The 18,127-nt window shown below is 44.7% G+C and overlaps 1 protein-coding gene across 1 annotated transcript; it reads right to left on the reverse strand.

The window, feature by feature from the left end:
* Positions 1 to 6,852: 6,852 nt before the first annotated feature.
* On the reverse strand, positions 6,853 to 13,490 carry LOC143282214 (uncharacterized). Its single transcript, XM_076587815.1, has 2 exons — positions 12,822 to 13,490; positions 6,853 to 12,448 (listed from the first exon to the last, which is right to left on the reverse strand). The coding sequence occupies exon 2, from the start codon at positions 11,506 to 11,508 to the stop codon at positions 6,853 to 6,855; it is 4,656 nt and encodes a 1,551-aa protein (XP_076443930.1). The 5' UTR covers positions 11,509 to 12,448; positions 12,822 to 13,490.
* Positions 13,491 to 18,127: the final 4,637 nt, after the last annotated feature.

An 18,127-nucleotide genomic window follows, 5' to 3' on the forward strand; every position in this document is an offset into this window, starting at 1 on the left:
CATTTTGGTTTGGGTTGGGTTTTGAAAAAGAAACATTATTCATTTATTTATTTATTTATTTATTTATGCATTTTCAATATCCGAAACAAATCAATGCCTAACCAGGAAAAAAAAAGCAAATGTATCTGAAGATTTGAACACTTTCCTCATTTATCAACAAGACATATGACAAACCCAGGCTAGGCAGTGGGCCACAGCCCTACTCCATTCTGCAGATGAAATGATATATCAGCCATTTTTTACTTCTTTTTTTTTCTTCTTTCTTTTTTTTTTCTTTTTTTTTTTTAAGGATCGGAACCAAAGATTCACGAGACGATGACAAATTCATGGGTCGTTTGTCATTCTGACAATGCACACACACACACACACACACACACACACACACACACACACCCTCCGCCTCTGAGTTCCTCAAATACACGATGTTTGTAGAATCCTGACAGCTCCGATCCTGCTAGCTGATGCTGGGATCGAACGTTTATGTATTTCCCCTTCCTGCGGCGAACACCCAGGATGGTAATCTCCTTCTTCTCGTGTGTTTATCGTCTTGTTCACTACAAGGTGAATTAGACCACGTGAGCATTTTTTGACTCACTTGTGTAAACAAAGTGAGTCTATGTTTTAACCCGGTGTTCGGTTGTCTGTGTGTGTGTGCGTTTGTGTGTCCGTGGTAAACCTTAACATTGACATTTTCTCTGCAACTACTTTGTCAGTTGACACCAAATTAGGCATAAAAATAGGAAAAATTCGGTTCTTTCCAGTCAACTTGTTTAAAACAATATTGCACCACTGGGATGGGCACAAAAAAAAAAAAAAGCCTAATTATATGCAAACTGTATTTACTGGGGGTTTTTTTTGTTTTTTTTTTTGTTGGGTTTTTTTTGTTTTTTGTTTTGGTATTCTCTAAACTTTGCACTTTGATCTGATATTCTGACCCAACAACAAGAGCAGTCATTATTATCATTTTTTTTTTATTCAAACAGGAACTTCTTTTGCTAAGCATGGAAGTTTTATTTATTTTCCAAACGTTTCTGGTGCAGATAGTAAAAAAGGGAAATTACTCTGTAATTAATGCTAGGGGACTTAATTTGCTTTAAACTGATCTTTCTCATCTTAAACATTACATTTTGAAATTATACTCAATACATAAAAAGCTTGGATTTTTTTTAAAGTGTATCACAAGTGAGTCTTGAAGGCCTTGCCTCTCTTGTTTTATTTCTTTTCAGCACGCACATACACACTCATGCAATGGGTGTGGACCAAAAAAAAAAAAAAAAAAAAGAAAAAAAAAGGTATTTGTCGTATGTAGAAAAATCAGTACTTGGGCGGTGAAATCATTTCGTAATCTGCTGCAGTATCAGTATCAGTATCAGTAGGCGTCACTGCGTTCGGACAAATCCATGTACGCTACACCACATCTGCCAAGCAGATGCCTGACCAGCAGCGTAACCCAACGCGCTTAGGCCTTGAGAAAAAAAAAAAATAAAAAAAAAATATATATATAATAAATAAATAAATGAATAAATTTAAAAGATGAAAAAAAAAAGAAAATACATAAATAAATAAAATTAAAAAAATAAAATGAAATAAAATAAAAATAGAATAATAAAATAAAATAAAATAACACAGTAAAACAAACAAACAAACAAAAATAAATAAATAAATAGATAAATAAGTAAATAAATAAATAAATAATAGATAAATGAATAAGTAAATAAATAAATAAATAATCTTCTGCAAGGTTTCATATTGCATACGGAGATAGGACAGGTGTAGTATTAATCGAACGATGGAACAGAATGAGGAATGCTTTGCGATCTATCTTTCTGTCTTGTCTCTCAGTCTGTCTCGGTGTCTATCATTCTCTATCTCTCTGTGCCTCTGTCTGTCTGTCTGTCTGTCTGTCTCTCTTTATTCAATTATTCAATTCAGTTCTCTCTCTCTCTCTCTCTCTCTCTCTCTCTCTCTCTCTCTCTCTCTCTCTCTCTCTCTCTCTCTCTTTCAGGGCGGGGACTGGATGAAAAAAAAAAGCGCGCCAGTGCTTATTTATTATCTTCGATAAGAAAGAATTTGTCTTGTCTTGTCTTGTCTTCACTCTCTCTCTCTCTCTCTCTCTCTCTCTCTCTCTCTCTCTCTCTCTCTCTTGCTACTCGCCATACGCGCATCTATCTCTGCCCACTAGAGTACTTCTGTAAGCACCTTTCGTCTGACCCGGGCCAGTAGCAGACCACTACCACTACTCGCACGCCTGATTATCTTTCATAGGTTTATAAGCTCTTGCACGTGCGGTGGTGGCTCATGAGCAGACGAAGACAGGAAGGGACTGGGGGGAAAGGAAATGATGGGAATGAGGGGGGCGGGGGGGAGGGAGGGAGGGGGGATGTCAAGGAGGTGGCGGGAGGGGCGGCTTCGGGGTCAGGGGGGGTGGGGGGTGGGGAGGGTTGGGGGGTGGGGGTGGGGGGCATGGGAGAAGAGTAACGCACTGGGCTACTTAGACCAGAGCTACTCCCACCAAGATAGCTTTTTTTTTTTTTTTTTTTTACACTATTGTGTTTTATTTTTCACTTCTTTGATACTACAGTGTTTTATTGTTTACTCTGTTTGTCTGTCTGTCTGTCTGTCTGTCTGTCTCTATCTATCTATCTATCTCCCTCTCTTCTCTCTCTCTCTCTCTCTCTCTCTCTGCACTACTACTACTACTACTACTACTACTACTACTACTACTACTACTACTACTACTACTACTTACAACTGTAACTGCAGCATTGGATTGTCGTTGCTAACTAAACTATTCCACGTACATAACTGAATGCTTTTATACCTTGTTATAACACACCTCTCATTTCTAACTTGATTTATACCTTCTGATTTCATTATAATCGTTCAGCTGCTTAAGAATGCCTCACCCACGGCTTTCATATTTGTTTGATGCTTTATTATCATTTCTTTGTAATCTATGTTTGTTTTATTATGTTCAATATTGCTGCTTATTATTCTCTGGCAACTTATGATCAACACATAGTTTGCTGAACATATTTTTGTAACATTATTTATGATCCATATATAACTGTTCCTGTTTTCTGTTCACGTTGTATGTAAAACAAACAAGAAAAACAACAGCAATAAAATTCCATCAACAGTTTCAGTTTCAGTTTCAGTAGCTCAAGGAGGCGTCACTGAGTTCGGACAAATCCATACACGCTACACCACATCTGCCAAGCAGATGCCTGACCAGCAGAGTAACCCAACGCGCTTAGTCAGGCCTTGAGGGGAAAAAAAAAGGTGAATAAATAATAGATAAGCTTACACAAATAAATGAATGAATAAATAAATAAATACATTTTAAAATAATAATAATTAAAAAATAAAAATAAAAAATAAAAATTAAAAAATTAAAAAAAGAACCACGTAGGAGGGAATGTCGATCTTTTGAAGGTAGGAGGAATTTTGTTTAATGTCCCATCACACATAAAAATTATTTTTAAAAAATTATCGGTGATTGAAGATATTTTGTTAAAGTATTTATGAATACATTTGAGTATTATCGGTTAGAAGGGGTGGGAGATGTGAATGAATGGAGGGTTGGGGGAAACTGGGCAAATGAGGGTGAAATTTGAAAACAAATTTCTAAATGCATTTGCAGGAAATTACTTAAATGACTTCGTAAAGGAGAAGTCGTTAAACTGACAAGCGAAACAACTGATAATGAATGCAAAAAGTCTAAAACATCAACGTTCTCAGTCACTTGTGAAGACACACTTTCGTGTACATAAGGCTTCATCAAGCTACAGAAAAAAGAAAGAAAAAGATATGTTTAATTGTCAGGTTACTAAAGCATATGCACTCGACATTAGAACAATACTTGGTCCGTAATGAATTTGATAATAGTCTGAGAGCTAAATTCAGAATTGGTCTGCGAATCGGACCAAAGTCTGAGAGAGTCAACTGACGAGGTTTTCGACTTGAATTCAAGAACATATGAAAGTCTCTTTCTAGTATATTGCTTATTTCCTTGTATGACAATGGGCAATATACTCTTATACTATCTGTATGGTTCTTTGCTCCCCTTTTTACTGCCCTTTCTGCTTGGTCGTTATAAAGGAATCTAGTATGGGATGGTATCGTTTGATCTTTTATCCCTTGGGTCTTTCTATAAAAAGAACAAAAAACAAAAACAAACAAACAAACAATAAAAAAAAAAATATAAAAAACCAGCATGAACACAATTCTCTAAGATGTCAACTCCCCTCCTTCAACATACGTGTCACCTCTTGAGAAACTGACCCATATTAGACAGAAGAAGCACACCGTGGTGGATACATGTGATGATTCTGCACGCGTCCTTGGATGATACATTGAGATGACATCAACATCTTCCTATGCTGAACTGGAGTGGTGGTGGTGGTGGTGGTGGTGGCCCAGTGTTTATGTATACAACTAAGGAAGCGAGTATCTTCAAGTTCTCAAGTCCCATTTTCCGACCAGGAATTACCTCCCCATTCCAGCTGACATTGATTGGAAGTGTGGATGCTGGTCATTCGGATGAGTACAATGAACTGAGGTCCCGTGTGCAGCATGCACTTAAAACTCACTCCGGACGATGGAACGCTACAGCGGTTTCGACATTTTTTTTTTTTTTTTTCCCGCGTTTTCCTCATGGGGTAGCATAACAATCGCAGCTACACCGGGCATTGCGAACGTGTCAAGGGTCGAATGGAAAGTTTCTTCATGAGATTCCGTAACAACACACTCCACAGCAAGGCAGCGAGTTCAGGGACCCCACACGACAAGCTAATCTGCATACGTTTCGAAAATGGCGTCGCAGGCGATACAAGTGGAAATATTTGGAGCAAACAAGATCACGACAGCGGCTTATACCGCTGCTGAAATGATTGAAATGCTTCAAACTGAAGGTGTCACGTGACCGGTCGAGGTTGAGGACCACCTACAACCCGACAGGCCCCGCGCAATCTAATAAAAGAAAATTTAAGAAAAAAATGGGTCTCCGGATCCTCGCACGCTCAATTAAATGCAGCCAACACCAAGAATTTGTACACAATACCACACTTTATTCACTCACTCACACGGATATACTGACAACCAAAACAGCAGTGGGGCCTAACTATTTCCCTTAATACCCCCTCCACTCCCCAAACTTACTAACCCGCTAATTCAAATTGCCACATCATAAGTGGGAATGAGGGAAAAATAAATGAGTAAATCACATTCGCTCGAACACGTACACTCACCCCTCTTATGCACTGCTCTCACACATACACACGCATCCTCTACCGTCCATGTACGACTCGCATTAGTTCCGAACACACAGGTCCTTGTCACAAACAACGCACGATGCAGACGACCACTGGGAGTTCTAGTCTTTCTGTAGACAGGGAGGTGTAAAGCGGCAGTTGTATACGTTGGGGGACACCCCTGTGACAGTCTCAGGGTATCACGGGTGCAGGGAAGGATGTGGATGTCCAGGACAATGGCGGACCACTCTTCAGAGCTGTAAAAAGACTCGAGTGAAGAGTCAAGCAAAAATAAAAAAACAACAACAAAAAACAGTACATGTGCTAAAGCAGACACACAGAGGGGTTTCGCACACACTCACATGTACAGCTGAACGCCTTAATACAACCGTAAAAAAAACACACACAAAAAAAACAAAAAAACAATAACAGAATGTGTGCACACAGATATCCATAAATCGGAATCCACAAGGATTAGCAGGGGCACACTGCACTGAAATTAAAGTATGTATCTCAAAATGCAATAATAACAACAACACCAAAAACCTGAAATATATGTCAACGGTCGCTCCCTGTCTATAGAAAAATAAAAACAAAACTAGCATTCTTCACCATTCTAACCTGACTCACCTCAAGAGCTCGTGAAAAAAAAATAATACGGGAGATTAAATCCCTGGAACTAGGACGTAATTCCAGACCTCCTGGTCGGACATGGACCCAGGAAATGTAGTGGCACTGGAGGCCCCAAACCCGAACTGAATCGGTAAAAAACAACCCCTCACTCCAAAACGAATGGAGCAGGAACAGTGACTAGTGCGGCGTTGACGACCGTTGGTCCCTCTCTTCTTCCGGTCCCACAATTCCTTGCTGCGATGCATGCTTCCATTTCCGCCCCAGTACCCCACAACAAAATCGTCAGACAACAGGTTCGTGTTTAGAGCCAAGTCGAAGTGAAACTCTTGGCCGTCGGTGCGAAGCCCGCAAAACACACTGTTCTTCCCCAGTTGATCTGACCCGTCGAGGTAGATCCCGTATGAATTGTCCTTATCAAACTTGTAGTTGAGCTAAACAACCGGCAGATATGCATGCACGAAAAAAAAAACATCAACCTGAGCTGACTAGAGGGAGGGAAGGAGCACACGCTCATTCGCGCGTACACACGCACATGTGCACGCACGCATAGAAATAAAGAAAGAAAGAAGGGAACAAGAAAAAAACAAAGCAAACAGCGAAAATCATGACGTATTCGAGGGGTCAAGTTGACCCAAATTCCTTCTTTCTTTTTTTTTTTTCCAACGCTACACTGTCGCACGCGACAGTTTCCCCCCTCCTTAAAAGTGTCGATCTCAAATCTGAGATTCACACTTACAGCCATGCACGGTTGACATGCTTCGTGAATTACTTGAATTGTAAAATAATTATGTGAAACAAAACACAAGAAATGGTAAACGCTGTGCACTGTCCCCGCTCAACAGACCAACGGATCAAGCGTTCCAACCATCCGCTAGGGCTAAATCTGTATCGCATGGAGAAACAGTGGGACAGGGCCAACACACCGGTCAACCCCGGTGCAGCGACTCGGCATGAGTCAAACCTCCAGTTACTGCCCAGTCCTACTCAGGTAGTCTGCCCCCAAGTTGTCGACACCCTTGATGTGTCTGAAGGTGAAGCTGTGAGACTGGAGCTCCACAGCCCATCCCATGAGACGTCGACTGACGGGACGGATACGGTGCAGATACTTGAGAGGATGATGGTCACTCTCAAGCACAAAATGCCTTCCGTACAGGTAGGGATAGAACTTCCGTATACCCCAAACCACTGCCAGTGCCTCCTGCTCTATGGTGTGGTACCGCTGTTCAGCTCCACTGAGCTTCTTGCTGGCGAAAGCTATGGGTTGTAGTCCTTCACCGTGATCCTGAAGAAGCACGGCCCCAAGGCCCAACCCTGAGGCGTCTGTCCGTAGCACAAATGTTTTGCTAGGGTCGGGAAGGACCAGCACTGGGGGGTTTATGAGTGCTTCTTTTAACTTGTCAAAGACTTTCTGGCACTCATCCGACCACAGAACTTTGTTGGGCTCACCGCCCTTGGTCTTGTTGGTCAGAGGTAGGGCTGTTTCTGAGAACTTAGGCACGAAACGCCTGTAATAGCCAGCCAGTCCAAGGAAGGCACGCAGCTCCTTCTTTGTGGCAGGAGGGTGTGCTTCCCGGATTTTTGCTACCTTGTCCTGTTCTGGGTGCAGCTGACCACCCTGGAGGTGGTGTCCAAGAAAGCTGATTTCTGGACAGCCAAGCTGGCACTTAGTAGGTCTCGCCGACAGCTGTACCTCCTGTAGGCGGCAGAGTATCTGCTCCAGAACTTCGGTGTGACGATCCCAAGTACCGGTGGCCAGCAGCAGATCATCCATAAAGTTATGGGCATCATCTAACTGCAGTGGTCCCAGAACTCTTCGCATGATGCGAGTAAAAATCGCACCGGCCGTTTTCAGCCCGAACGGCATCACCAGCCACTGAAACTGACCCTGTGGCGTTGTGAATGCGGTCTTGGGTCGGTCACTCTCTTTCATGGGTATCTGCCAATACCCTTTAGCTAAGTCGAGTTTAGAAAAGTACTTGGCATGGCTCAGCTTTGCAAAAATCTGGTTGACATCGGGCAACGGTTCTGCATCAAAGCGTAGTACCCGGTTGAGACGGCGAAAGTCCACACAGAAGCGAACCTTCCCGTCTTTCTTTTTGACTAATACGATGGGTGCAGAGTAAGGTGACGTGGCAGGCTCAATCACTCCCATCTTCAGCATGGATTGGACCTCCTCTCTGATTACGTCATACTGTGAGTGGGGCAGTGGGTACTGGCGGACTCGTACTGGTGTAATGTCCTCCAGAACCAGCTCACACTCCCCCACGGTGCACCTGAGGGGAAGGTCAGTGAGAACGCCACTAGCACTCTGACAGATATCCATGATTTCCTGCTTCTGTGAAGAAGTGAGGTTTGTGTGGACAGAGACATCTTTCCATGTCTCTTCTGCTTGCAAGGGTAGAAGTGGAATCCCCTGTGAGCTGAAAGAGCCTGTGTGGTCATCTTCTGTTTCTTCTATGACCACTGGGGCTACAGCTGCGGAACACTCCTCTCTCCGGGTGTACCGCTTCAGCAGATTGGCATGATAGAGTCGTGGGGTTCCTTTGACCGCAATACGGTAATCCCAGTCGCCCACCCGCTCTATCACCCTGTAGGGGCCCTGCCAAGCAATTTGGAGCTTGTTCTTTTTCTCTGGTAAGAGCAGCAAGACTTCGTCTCCTACCTCAAACCATCGCTCACGGGCTTTTTTATCATACTGTCGCTTGTACTTGGTGGCTGCTTGCTGCAGGTTCTTTCGTGCCAGCCTGCAGGTCTCTTCCAGCCGATTGCGCAGATCCACCACGTACTCTACCTCCGTGAGGGTTTCTGGAGGCGATGACGCTTCCTTGGTCCACAGCTGGCGCAAAAGAGCCATGGGCCCCCTGACCGTGCGGCCATACAGAAGCTCAAAGGGAGAAAACCGCAGGGACTCCTGTGGCACTTCCCTGAACGCAAACAGGACGGCTGGAATGAACAGATCCCAATCCTTGGGCTTCTCAATACAGAGGCGTTGGATCATTTTCTTCAGGGTGGCGTTGAAACGCTCTACAAGACCGTTTGCCTGTGCATGGTACGGAGTCGTAGTTCTGCCATGGATCCCCAACAACCGGTTTACCTGAGCCATCACGTCACTTGTGAACTGGGTACCTCTGTCTGTGAGTACCTCCGAGGGTACTCCCACTCGGGTCCACATTTGCCACAGTGCGTCTGCAACTGTGACAGAATCGATTCCCTTCAACGCAACGGCTTCTGGGTAACGTGTGGCGTAATCAACGACCACCAGAATGTAACGATTGCCCCGCGCAGAGGCTGGAGTGATTGGACCTACGATGTCCACTCCCACTTTCTGGAAGGGTTCTGACACAAGAGGGACAGTACCTAGCGGCACACGCTGGTTCTTACCACGCGGAGAAGTACGCTGACAGACGTCACACGACCGACAGTACTGGCGGACATCCTTGCACATGCCAGGCCAGTAGAAGTGTTGCCACACTCGCTCTTGTGTCCGCCGAACTCCCAAATGCCCCGCCATGGGTATGTCATGCCCTAGGGAGAGAACAGTGCGCCTGAGGCCCAGAGGTACCACCAGTTGCTTGAGGTGCTCCCCGTTCTTGTGGAACACACGGAACAAGAGACCGTCATGCATTGTGTAAGATGCCTTACCCTCCCGTTCTGTGTTGATATTGGGAGTTGTCGCTTGTCTCAGTTGCTGCAGGGTGTGGTCTCTGGCCTGAAGACGACGGACGGTCTCCCTATCCGTGTGGAGAGCTACTGCATCTGTCACCGGTCCCTGAGTAGGCTGTAAGACGGGCGCCTGATCCCTTGCCATCGCTCGTGTGGTTACTGCTGCCAGCACCTCCCTGGGTAGCTGTGTCGACACCCCTTGTCGTGTACCGTCTGCGAAAAGCACGTTGTTACCAATGAGCAGTGTATATGCCGGATTCCGGAGTGCCACAGCCCACACAGCTCCTTTAAAGTACGGTGTAGCAACCTGTACCTTAACATAAGGACGGACAGCATTGAAGGACTTTTCAACTCCAGTCACCTGACACGTTCCTCCTTTCTCGGCGTCAGGAGGTACCACGCTCTCGTCAACGAAAGTGCATGTAGCGCCAGAGTCTCGAATAGAATCGACTATCCGATCCTCTACGAGGCTGAGAAACACAGAACAGGTAGGCCCCATTTCTCCTTGGTCACCTTGTTGTTCAGCGCTGAACACAGGTACAGTTGCTAAAGCGCAACTCTCGTGTGTGTGGCCGACTGCCGCTTGTTGCCTCCGGTCTCTCTTTAACTTTGGACAGTCGCGCTTGTAATGTCCCCCATCGCCACAATAAAAACACTGATTGCCCCCCTTACCCGGTGCAATGGCCGACTTAGGGGCAGACGCCATGCTGCCACGAGGCGGAACAACTGAATACGGTGATTGTTCAGCCAACGGATGCTGAGAATAGCTTAGGTTCCCACGCTTCGGCATGGGCGAAGACTTGAGTCCCCCACCTAGAGAACCTGCACTGGTCTTGAAGACCCTGATTCCCCTTCTAGCTTCCGCAAAGCGTTCGGCCCTCTCTATGACTTCCTGGAACGTTCTAAGGCCTTCATCCCTGATACACACAGCCAGGTCGTCTGTCACAGTGCTGAGAAGCTGTTCAATGAGAATCAAGTCCCTCAGTGCCATTCCGGACATGGTTTCCCAGTGCTCGAGCGTGCGCTTAAGACGAATCCCAAACTGGATGAAGGACTCACTTCCGGCTTTGCGTATCTCCCTAAACTTTTTACGGTAAGCTTCAGGAGATATCCTGAACTGACGGCGAAGCGCCGCTTTCAGATCAGTATAAGAACTCTCCGGAGGTAAGTTGTTAAATGCCTCCCGGGCCTTTCCTGTCAAGGAACTAATCAAGTAAAGCGATCGAGTCTCTTCTGCCATGTTATAGGAGTCAGCGACTGCTTCGAAATGATCTAAAAAATCGTCGACATCGTCGCCTGGGCGTAACTCAGGAAGAGTCAGCCTTGGAGGGGCGAAAGTGGGCAGTCTCGCTGCCGGGGACTCCTCTCGGCTAGGCCGCTGAGCAAGGCTTTGAGCCAAAAGCTCAAATCTCTCTCGCTCTAACTGCCGGAGCTCCATCTCCTCCTGTCGACGTATCTCCTCCTTCCTCTCCTCCTCCTGTCGACGTATCTCTTCTTTCCTCTCCTCATCTTGTCGACGCATCTCCTCCTTTCTCTCCAAATACAGAATGAGGGATGTAACGTCGCCCCCCACCATGGAGGTATTATCATGCGTGTTAGACTCTGAAACCCGTGAGGTCATAACCCCAGGAGTGCCAGTGACGTACCCAGTGCCTGAGGTAGTTATCTGAGAACGTACCTGTGAAGGACTGGGGAACCTTGGGCCTGTAAAAGCTCCCCCAGGAGTGGTGACATTTGTCCAAACCACTGTGGAAGTGACTGGAGGGGTGTTATACTGTGCCTCCATCATCTCCTTGATCCAATTAGGGGACTGCCGAGAAATTCCTGAGCCAGGGCCCAGAGTTTTCAGAAAGGGAGAATCCTCCCCGACACCGACCACTTCTTTCTTGCCTGAGACCGCAGCTGACCTTGTAACCGGTCCTTGGGATGGATCTTTTCCCATGACATACTTGGAAGCCATCGTAACGGACCCTGACACTATGCACAAACAAAACCAGGGGATTATGAAGAAGTTAAACACGGAAATGCTGAGTTACCACTACGAATAGCTATCACCCCTTGTGTTCTTCAAAAACTGTTTATGAGGAGCAGTCAGTGTAGATACAGGGTACCCCAGTGAGTGGAAAAAAAATATATATATATATATATATTTACTGTTAACTTCCCACTCTAGCTTCCCACATATAATAAAAACAAAACATTGCCAGTTACAAAATAAATAAATAACCTGGATAATACAAACTACTTAGTGAAAGCTGCGAGCGGCGATCGGGAAGCGGAAGATCCCGGACGAGCCCCCAAAAATTGTCACGTGACCGGTCGAGGTTGAGGACCACCTACAACCCGACAGGCCCCGCGCAATCTAATAAAAGAAAATTTAAGAAAAAAATGGGTCTCCGGATCCTCGCACGCTCAATTAAATGCAGCCAACACCAAGAATTTGTACACAATACCACACTTTATTCACTCACTCACACGGATATACTGACAACCAAAACAGCAGTGGGGCCTAACTATTTCCCTTAATACCCCCTCCACTCCCCAAACTTACTAACCCGCTAATTCAAATTGCCACATCATAAGTGGGAATGAGGGAAAAATAAATGAGTAAATCACATTCGCTCGAACACGTACACTCACCCCTCTTATGCACTGCTCTCACACATACACACGCATCCTCTACCGTCCATGTACGACTCGCATTAGTTCCGAACACACAGGTCCTTGTCACAAACAACGCACGATGCAGACGACCACTGGGAGTTCTAGTCTTTCTGTAGACAGGGAGGTGTAAAGCGGCAGTTGTATACGTTGGGGGACACCCCTGTGACAGTCTCAGGGTATCACGGGTGCAGGGAAGGATGTGGATGTCCAGGACAATGGCGGACCACTCTTCAGAGCTGTAAAAAGACTCGAGTGAAGAGTCAAGCAAAAATAAAAAAACAACAACAAAAAACAGTACATGTGCTAAAGCAGACACACAGAGGGGTTTCGCACACACTCACATGTACAGCTGAACGCCTTAATACAACCGTAAAAAAAACACACACAAAAAAAACAACAAAACAATAACAGAATGTGTGCACACAGATATCCATAAATCGGAATCCACAAGGATTAGCAGGGGCACACTGCACTGAAATTAAAGTATGTATCTCAAAATGCAATAATAACAACAACACCAAAAACCTGAAATATATGTCAACGGTCGCTCCCTGTCTATAGAAAAATAAAAACAAAACTAGCATTCTTCACCATTCTAACCTGACTCACCTCAAGAGCTCGTGAAAAAAAAAATAATACGGGAGATTAAATCCCTGGAACTAGGACGTAATTCCAGACCTCCTGGTCGGCCATGGACCCAGGAAATGTAGTGGCACTGGAGGCCCCAAACCCGAACTGAATCGGTAAAAAACAACCCCTCACTCCAAAACGAATGGAGCAGGAACAGTGACTAGTGCGGCGTTGACGACCGTTGGTCCCTCTCTTCTTCCGGTCCCACAATTCCTTGCTGCGATGCATGCTTCCATTTCCGCCCCAGTACCCCACAACAAAATCGTCAGACAACAGGTTCGTGTTTAGAGCCAAGTCGAAGTGAAACTCTTGGCCGTCGGCGCGAAGCCCGCAAAACACACTGTTCTTCCCCAGTTGATCTGACCCGTCGAGGTAGATCCCGTATGAATTGTCCTTATCAAACTTGTAGTTGAGCTAAACAACCGGCAGATATGCATGCACGAAAAAAAAAACATCAACCTGAGCTGACTAGAGGGAGGGAAGGAGCACACGCTCATTCGCGCGTACACACGCACATGTGCACGCACGCATAGAAATAAAGAAAGAAAGAAGGGAACAAGAAAAAAACAAAGCAAACAGCGAAAATCATGACGTATTCGAGGGGTCAAGTTGACCCAAATTCCTTCTTTCTTTTTTTTTTTTCCAACGCTACACTGTCGCACGCGACAGAAGGTTTCTTCTTCTTCTTCTTCTGCGTTCGTGGGCTTCAACTCCCACGTTCACTCGTATATACGCGAGTGGGCTTTTACGTTTATGACCGTTTTTACCCTGCCATGTAGGCAGCCATACTCCGTTTTCGTGGGTGTGCATGCTGGGTATGTTCCTGTTTCCATAACCTGCCGAACGCTGACATGGATTACAGGATCTTTAACGTGCGTATTTGATCTTATGCTTGCGCATACACACGAAGGGGGTTCAGGCACTGGCAGGTCTGCACATATGTTGACCTGGGAGATCGTAAAAATCTCCACCCTTTACCCACCAGGCGCCGTCACCGTGATTCGAACCCGAGACCCTCAGATCGAAAGTCCAACGCTTTAACCATTCGGCTATGGCGCCTGTCACTGAAGGTTTCCGAGGATGATGAAGACGTTGAATAAAGTATCTACAGTGAAGAAAGCTACCAGCAAGAAGGTACTGATAGTGACTCAGCTTCTGAGAGCGGTGAAGAGGGAGGGGGGGTGGGCGTTCACACGACGTGAGGAGAGGGGTCAGTGGGTCAAGTACAGTGAGTTTCATTCAGTTTCTTTATGTTTTGTATTTTCTGTATTTTTCCCCAACCGTAACAAATGGGTCGTCTGTTGGGAAAAGCAGGGGAGAAAACTATTCGTCGGGGGTGAATTATTAAGTGCACGAACATGAACCGGCGGCAATAAAGGTGTTGGTTGTTCCTGACAAAATTCTACAGAAAACTCCACTTCGACGGTGCAATGAATTCACTTGCAGACAGACAGACAGGAAAAGGTAGCGTTGCTCTATGGTGACGCGCTCTCCCCAGAGAGAACAGCCTGAATACTACACAGTGGATTATGTTTTGACAAAACGCAATATAATACAGTTCAATACAGTACAGAACAGTACTGTACAATACAATGCAATACAATACAATACAATACAATGCAATACAATACAATACAAAACTAACGGTATCTCTCAAGCGGCTACCAATACAGTACAGTACAAAACAGCACAGTGCAATAACAGTACAATACAATACAGAACAATACAATGCAATACAATACAATACAAAACCACCACTATCTCTCAACCGGCTACCACCCCAGTCAGTCTCTATAACAGTACAGAACAGCACAGTGCAATACAATGCAACGCAATACGATACGATACAATACAATACAATGCAATAAAATACAAAACTACAGTAACGGTATGTCTCAAGCGGCTACCACCCCAATCAGTCTCTATAAAAGTATAGTACAGTACAATACAATATAACGCACTACACTACAATACAATACAATACAATACAAAACTAACGGTATGTCTCAAGCGGCTACCACCCCAATCAGTCTCTATAAAAGTATAGTACAGTACAATACAATATAACGCACTACACTACAATGCAATACAATACAATACAAAACTAACGGTATCTCTCAAGCGGCTACCACCCCAGTCAGTCTCTATAACAGTACAGAACAGCACAATACCACATAGTACAATACAATACAATACAGTACAATGCAATGCAATGCAATACAGTACAGTATAATACAATACAATACAACAATACAAAACTGTCGGTCTCTCTCTCTCTCTAGCTGCTACCACCCCGTCCGTCTCTATAACAGCACCGTACAATACAGTGCAATACAGTGCAATGCAATGCAATGCAATGGAACGCAATGCAATGCAACGCAATACAATAGTATACAATACGATTCAATCCACTACAAAACTACCGATCTCTCTCAAGCGGCTACCACCCCAGTCAATCTCTATAAACTTCTCCTTCTCCTCCTCAGCTCTTCGACTCTTGTCTTTTTCCTGACACCGCCTCCGCCATATGAACTCTGACACCGATCCACTGATAGCAAGGGGGCGGGGTGGGGGGGATAATGTGTTCTGCCAGAAAATGTCGTGACATATCTTGGTGTATCTTGGCATCTGCAATCAGGGTGCATTGGTTTCTGCACAGTGAAACGTTGGGAAACGTCAGGGTCTTTGTCGTAAATGAGGTGCATGCAGTCTGTGTGTCAGTTTCTCCTCTGTCTGTCTGTCTGTCTGTCTGTCTCTCTCTCTCTCTCTCTCTCTCTCTCTCTCTCTCTCTCTCTCTCTCTCTCTCTCTCTCTCTCTCTTAGGCTTCAGAGGCAGTAACAATACTGTACCTTTTGAACACCCGGATGTTTCTGGAACTTGTATACTGATGACATCTCTCTCTCTCTCTCTCTCTCTCTCTCTCTCTCTCTCTCTCTCTGTGTGTGTGTGTGTGTGTGTGTGTGTGTGTGTGTGTGTGTGTGTGTGTGTGTGTGACTCACTCTCCTATCCATCTCTCAATCTCAATGTGTGTGTGTGGGGGGGGGGGGGGGACAGTGTGTGTGTGTGCGCGCGCATGTGCGTATGTGTGTGTGTGTGCGCTCGCGCGCGCGCGTATGTGTATGCATGTGTGTGCGTGGGTGGGTGGGTGTGTGGGGGGGGGGAGGAGGAGGCGGGAGGGTTTTTTCTTCATTATGTATGTCCTTTTGTATGAAAGCCTTTTCCCTTCATTTATGTGTGTGCTATTTGTAATGGATGTAGATTAGCAAGGACAGATTGGAAGAATAGACTATGCCTAAAATCTTATTCCTTGAATAAAAACTTTTTAGTTCTGAGTTCTGCTCTCTCTCTCTCTCTCTCTCTCTCTCTCTCTCTCTCTCTCTCTCTCTCTCTCACACACACACACACACACACACACACACACACACACACACACACACACACGGAGCTGAAATCTGGGGGTCTTTGCGAATCAGCAATTCATTGTGAAAAAGTTCATTTATTAGCATTAAAGAAATTTCTTGGGGTGACTATGAAAACACCTAATGATTTATTAATCTATGCTGAAACTAATCGCTATCCGATATATTTGAATTCGATTATCAGATGTATTTCTCATTGGTTAAAAATGATGCGACTGGAAAACGTGAGACTGCCAAGGAAAGCCTACAACATGTTACAGGATTTGGATAATAGAGGTAGAACTAACTGGGTGTCAAAGGTGAGAATAAAACTGCATGATTTAGGCTTTGCTTACGTGTGGAGTAGAGGATATAAACGGATTTATATGTACACTTCCCTCGAGACTAATCGACTGTCGTTGGCAGGAATGGTCGAGCCATATCCAAGATAGTAATCGTTTTGGTTTTTATAGACAGATTAACTTGAGACATACGGTACCAGTTTATTTGGCTATGAATATGGATAGACATTTAAAATGTATCATGGCAAAGTTTAGATTTGTTTACGCATTATTACCGTTACAGGAAACATAAAGATAGTGACCTTATTTGCCCTTTATTTAAAAGTGCGACGGAGAGTGAACTCCACTTTGTACTTTGTTGTCCTGTGTTAAATGATCTTAGAAATCAGCTGATACCTTCAAAATAGCATAAGCAGCCCTCCCTGTTCAGACTGTATTTGCTTATGTCATCCACGATGGAACACGTTAATAAACAGCTAGCAATGTACTTGTATAAAGCCTTAACGATTAGAAATGTGACATGCAGTTGAGTGTGTGCTATTTTTCCTCTTTTTTGTTATTCTGTGTGAATAAGACTAAATGCAGATAATGACTGTTACAGGTTACAACTGTGTTATGTTACATATCTGAATATATTACCTCTGTAATGTTTGTTTTCACCACCCCTTCATGAGGGATCATGGCCTATATTGAATAAAACATCTGTATCCATCTCTCTCTCTCTCTCTCTCTCTCTCTCTCTCTCTCTCTCTCTCTTTCCGTCCCTCTCTTTCTCTCTTTACTCTAGTGTTCATTGTTCAGTCTCTCTGTCTCGCTGTCTCTCTGTCTCTGTCCCCCAATCCCGTGGTTTTGAATTGTGGTCCATGGCCAAAGTTCATTAAAACATTTTCGTTCGTTCGTTCTGTCTCTGTCTCTCTGTCTCTGTGTCTCTCTCTATCTATCTATCTTGCATTTCTCTCTGTCTCTCTGATTATCTGTCTGTCTGTCTGTCTGTCTGTCTGTCTGTCTGTCTGTCTGTCTCTCTCTCTCTCTCTCTCTCTCTCTCTCTGTCATGTGACGACCATTGGACCTACCAACCATTCAATCTCTTGGTTCTAAGAACGGCCCTTGGAAAAATTCCATCTGGGGGCCATTGGATCCTTCAAACCTTCAGACCTAGATCCATAGACTGCTTGCTGGGATCCATGAGACTGAGCTGCTTCCGGGCTGCTAGTTTAGTCCATCGAAACTTGATACTGCCATCAAATTTAAGTCTATCGACCTGTCTTCTCTCGTGAACTCAAACACAATGTAAATTCCCCTTCCGAAATGTCAATTCTTCTTAAGATTAATTCCCGTGAGACAGAACAAACACCCAGGAGTCTGGTTATAGATCATATCACGTCTCACGTCTCTACAATACGGGTCTGTTGAGTACCTTACTCAAGTCACCAGCATTCTTTTAGGCTTTCAGGCTGTTTACCTGCTCCTCTCTCTCTCTCTCTCTCTCTCTCTCTCTCTCTCTCTCTCTCTCTCTCTCTCTCTCTCTCTCTCTCTCTCTCTCAAATATTTATGTTATACATTTATATATGTTTTTGTTTTCAAT

This window comes from Babylonia areolata, chromosome 5, assembly GCF_041734735.1.
Source record: "Babylonia areolata isolate BAREFJ2019XMU chromosome 5, ASM4173473v1, whole genome shotgun sequence".
Lineage (NCBI taxonomy): Eukaryota > Metazoa > Mollusca > Gastropoda > Neogastropoda > Buccinidae > Babylonia > Babylonia areolata.

What these genes read in the sequence shown, in the direction of transcription:
- LOC143282214 (XM_076587815.1), bottom strand. Translation starts at nt 11,508, where the DNA reads ATGGCTTCCAAGTATGTCATGGGAAAAGATCCATCCCAAGGACCGGTT.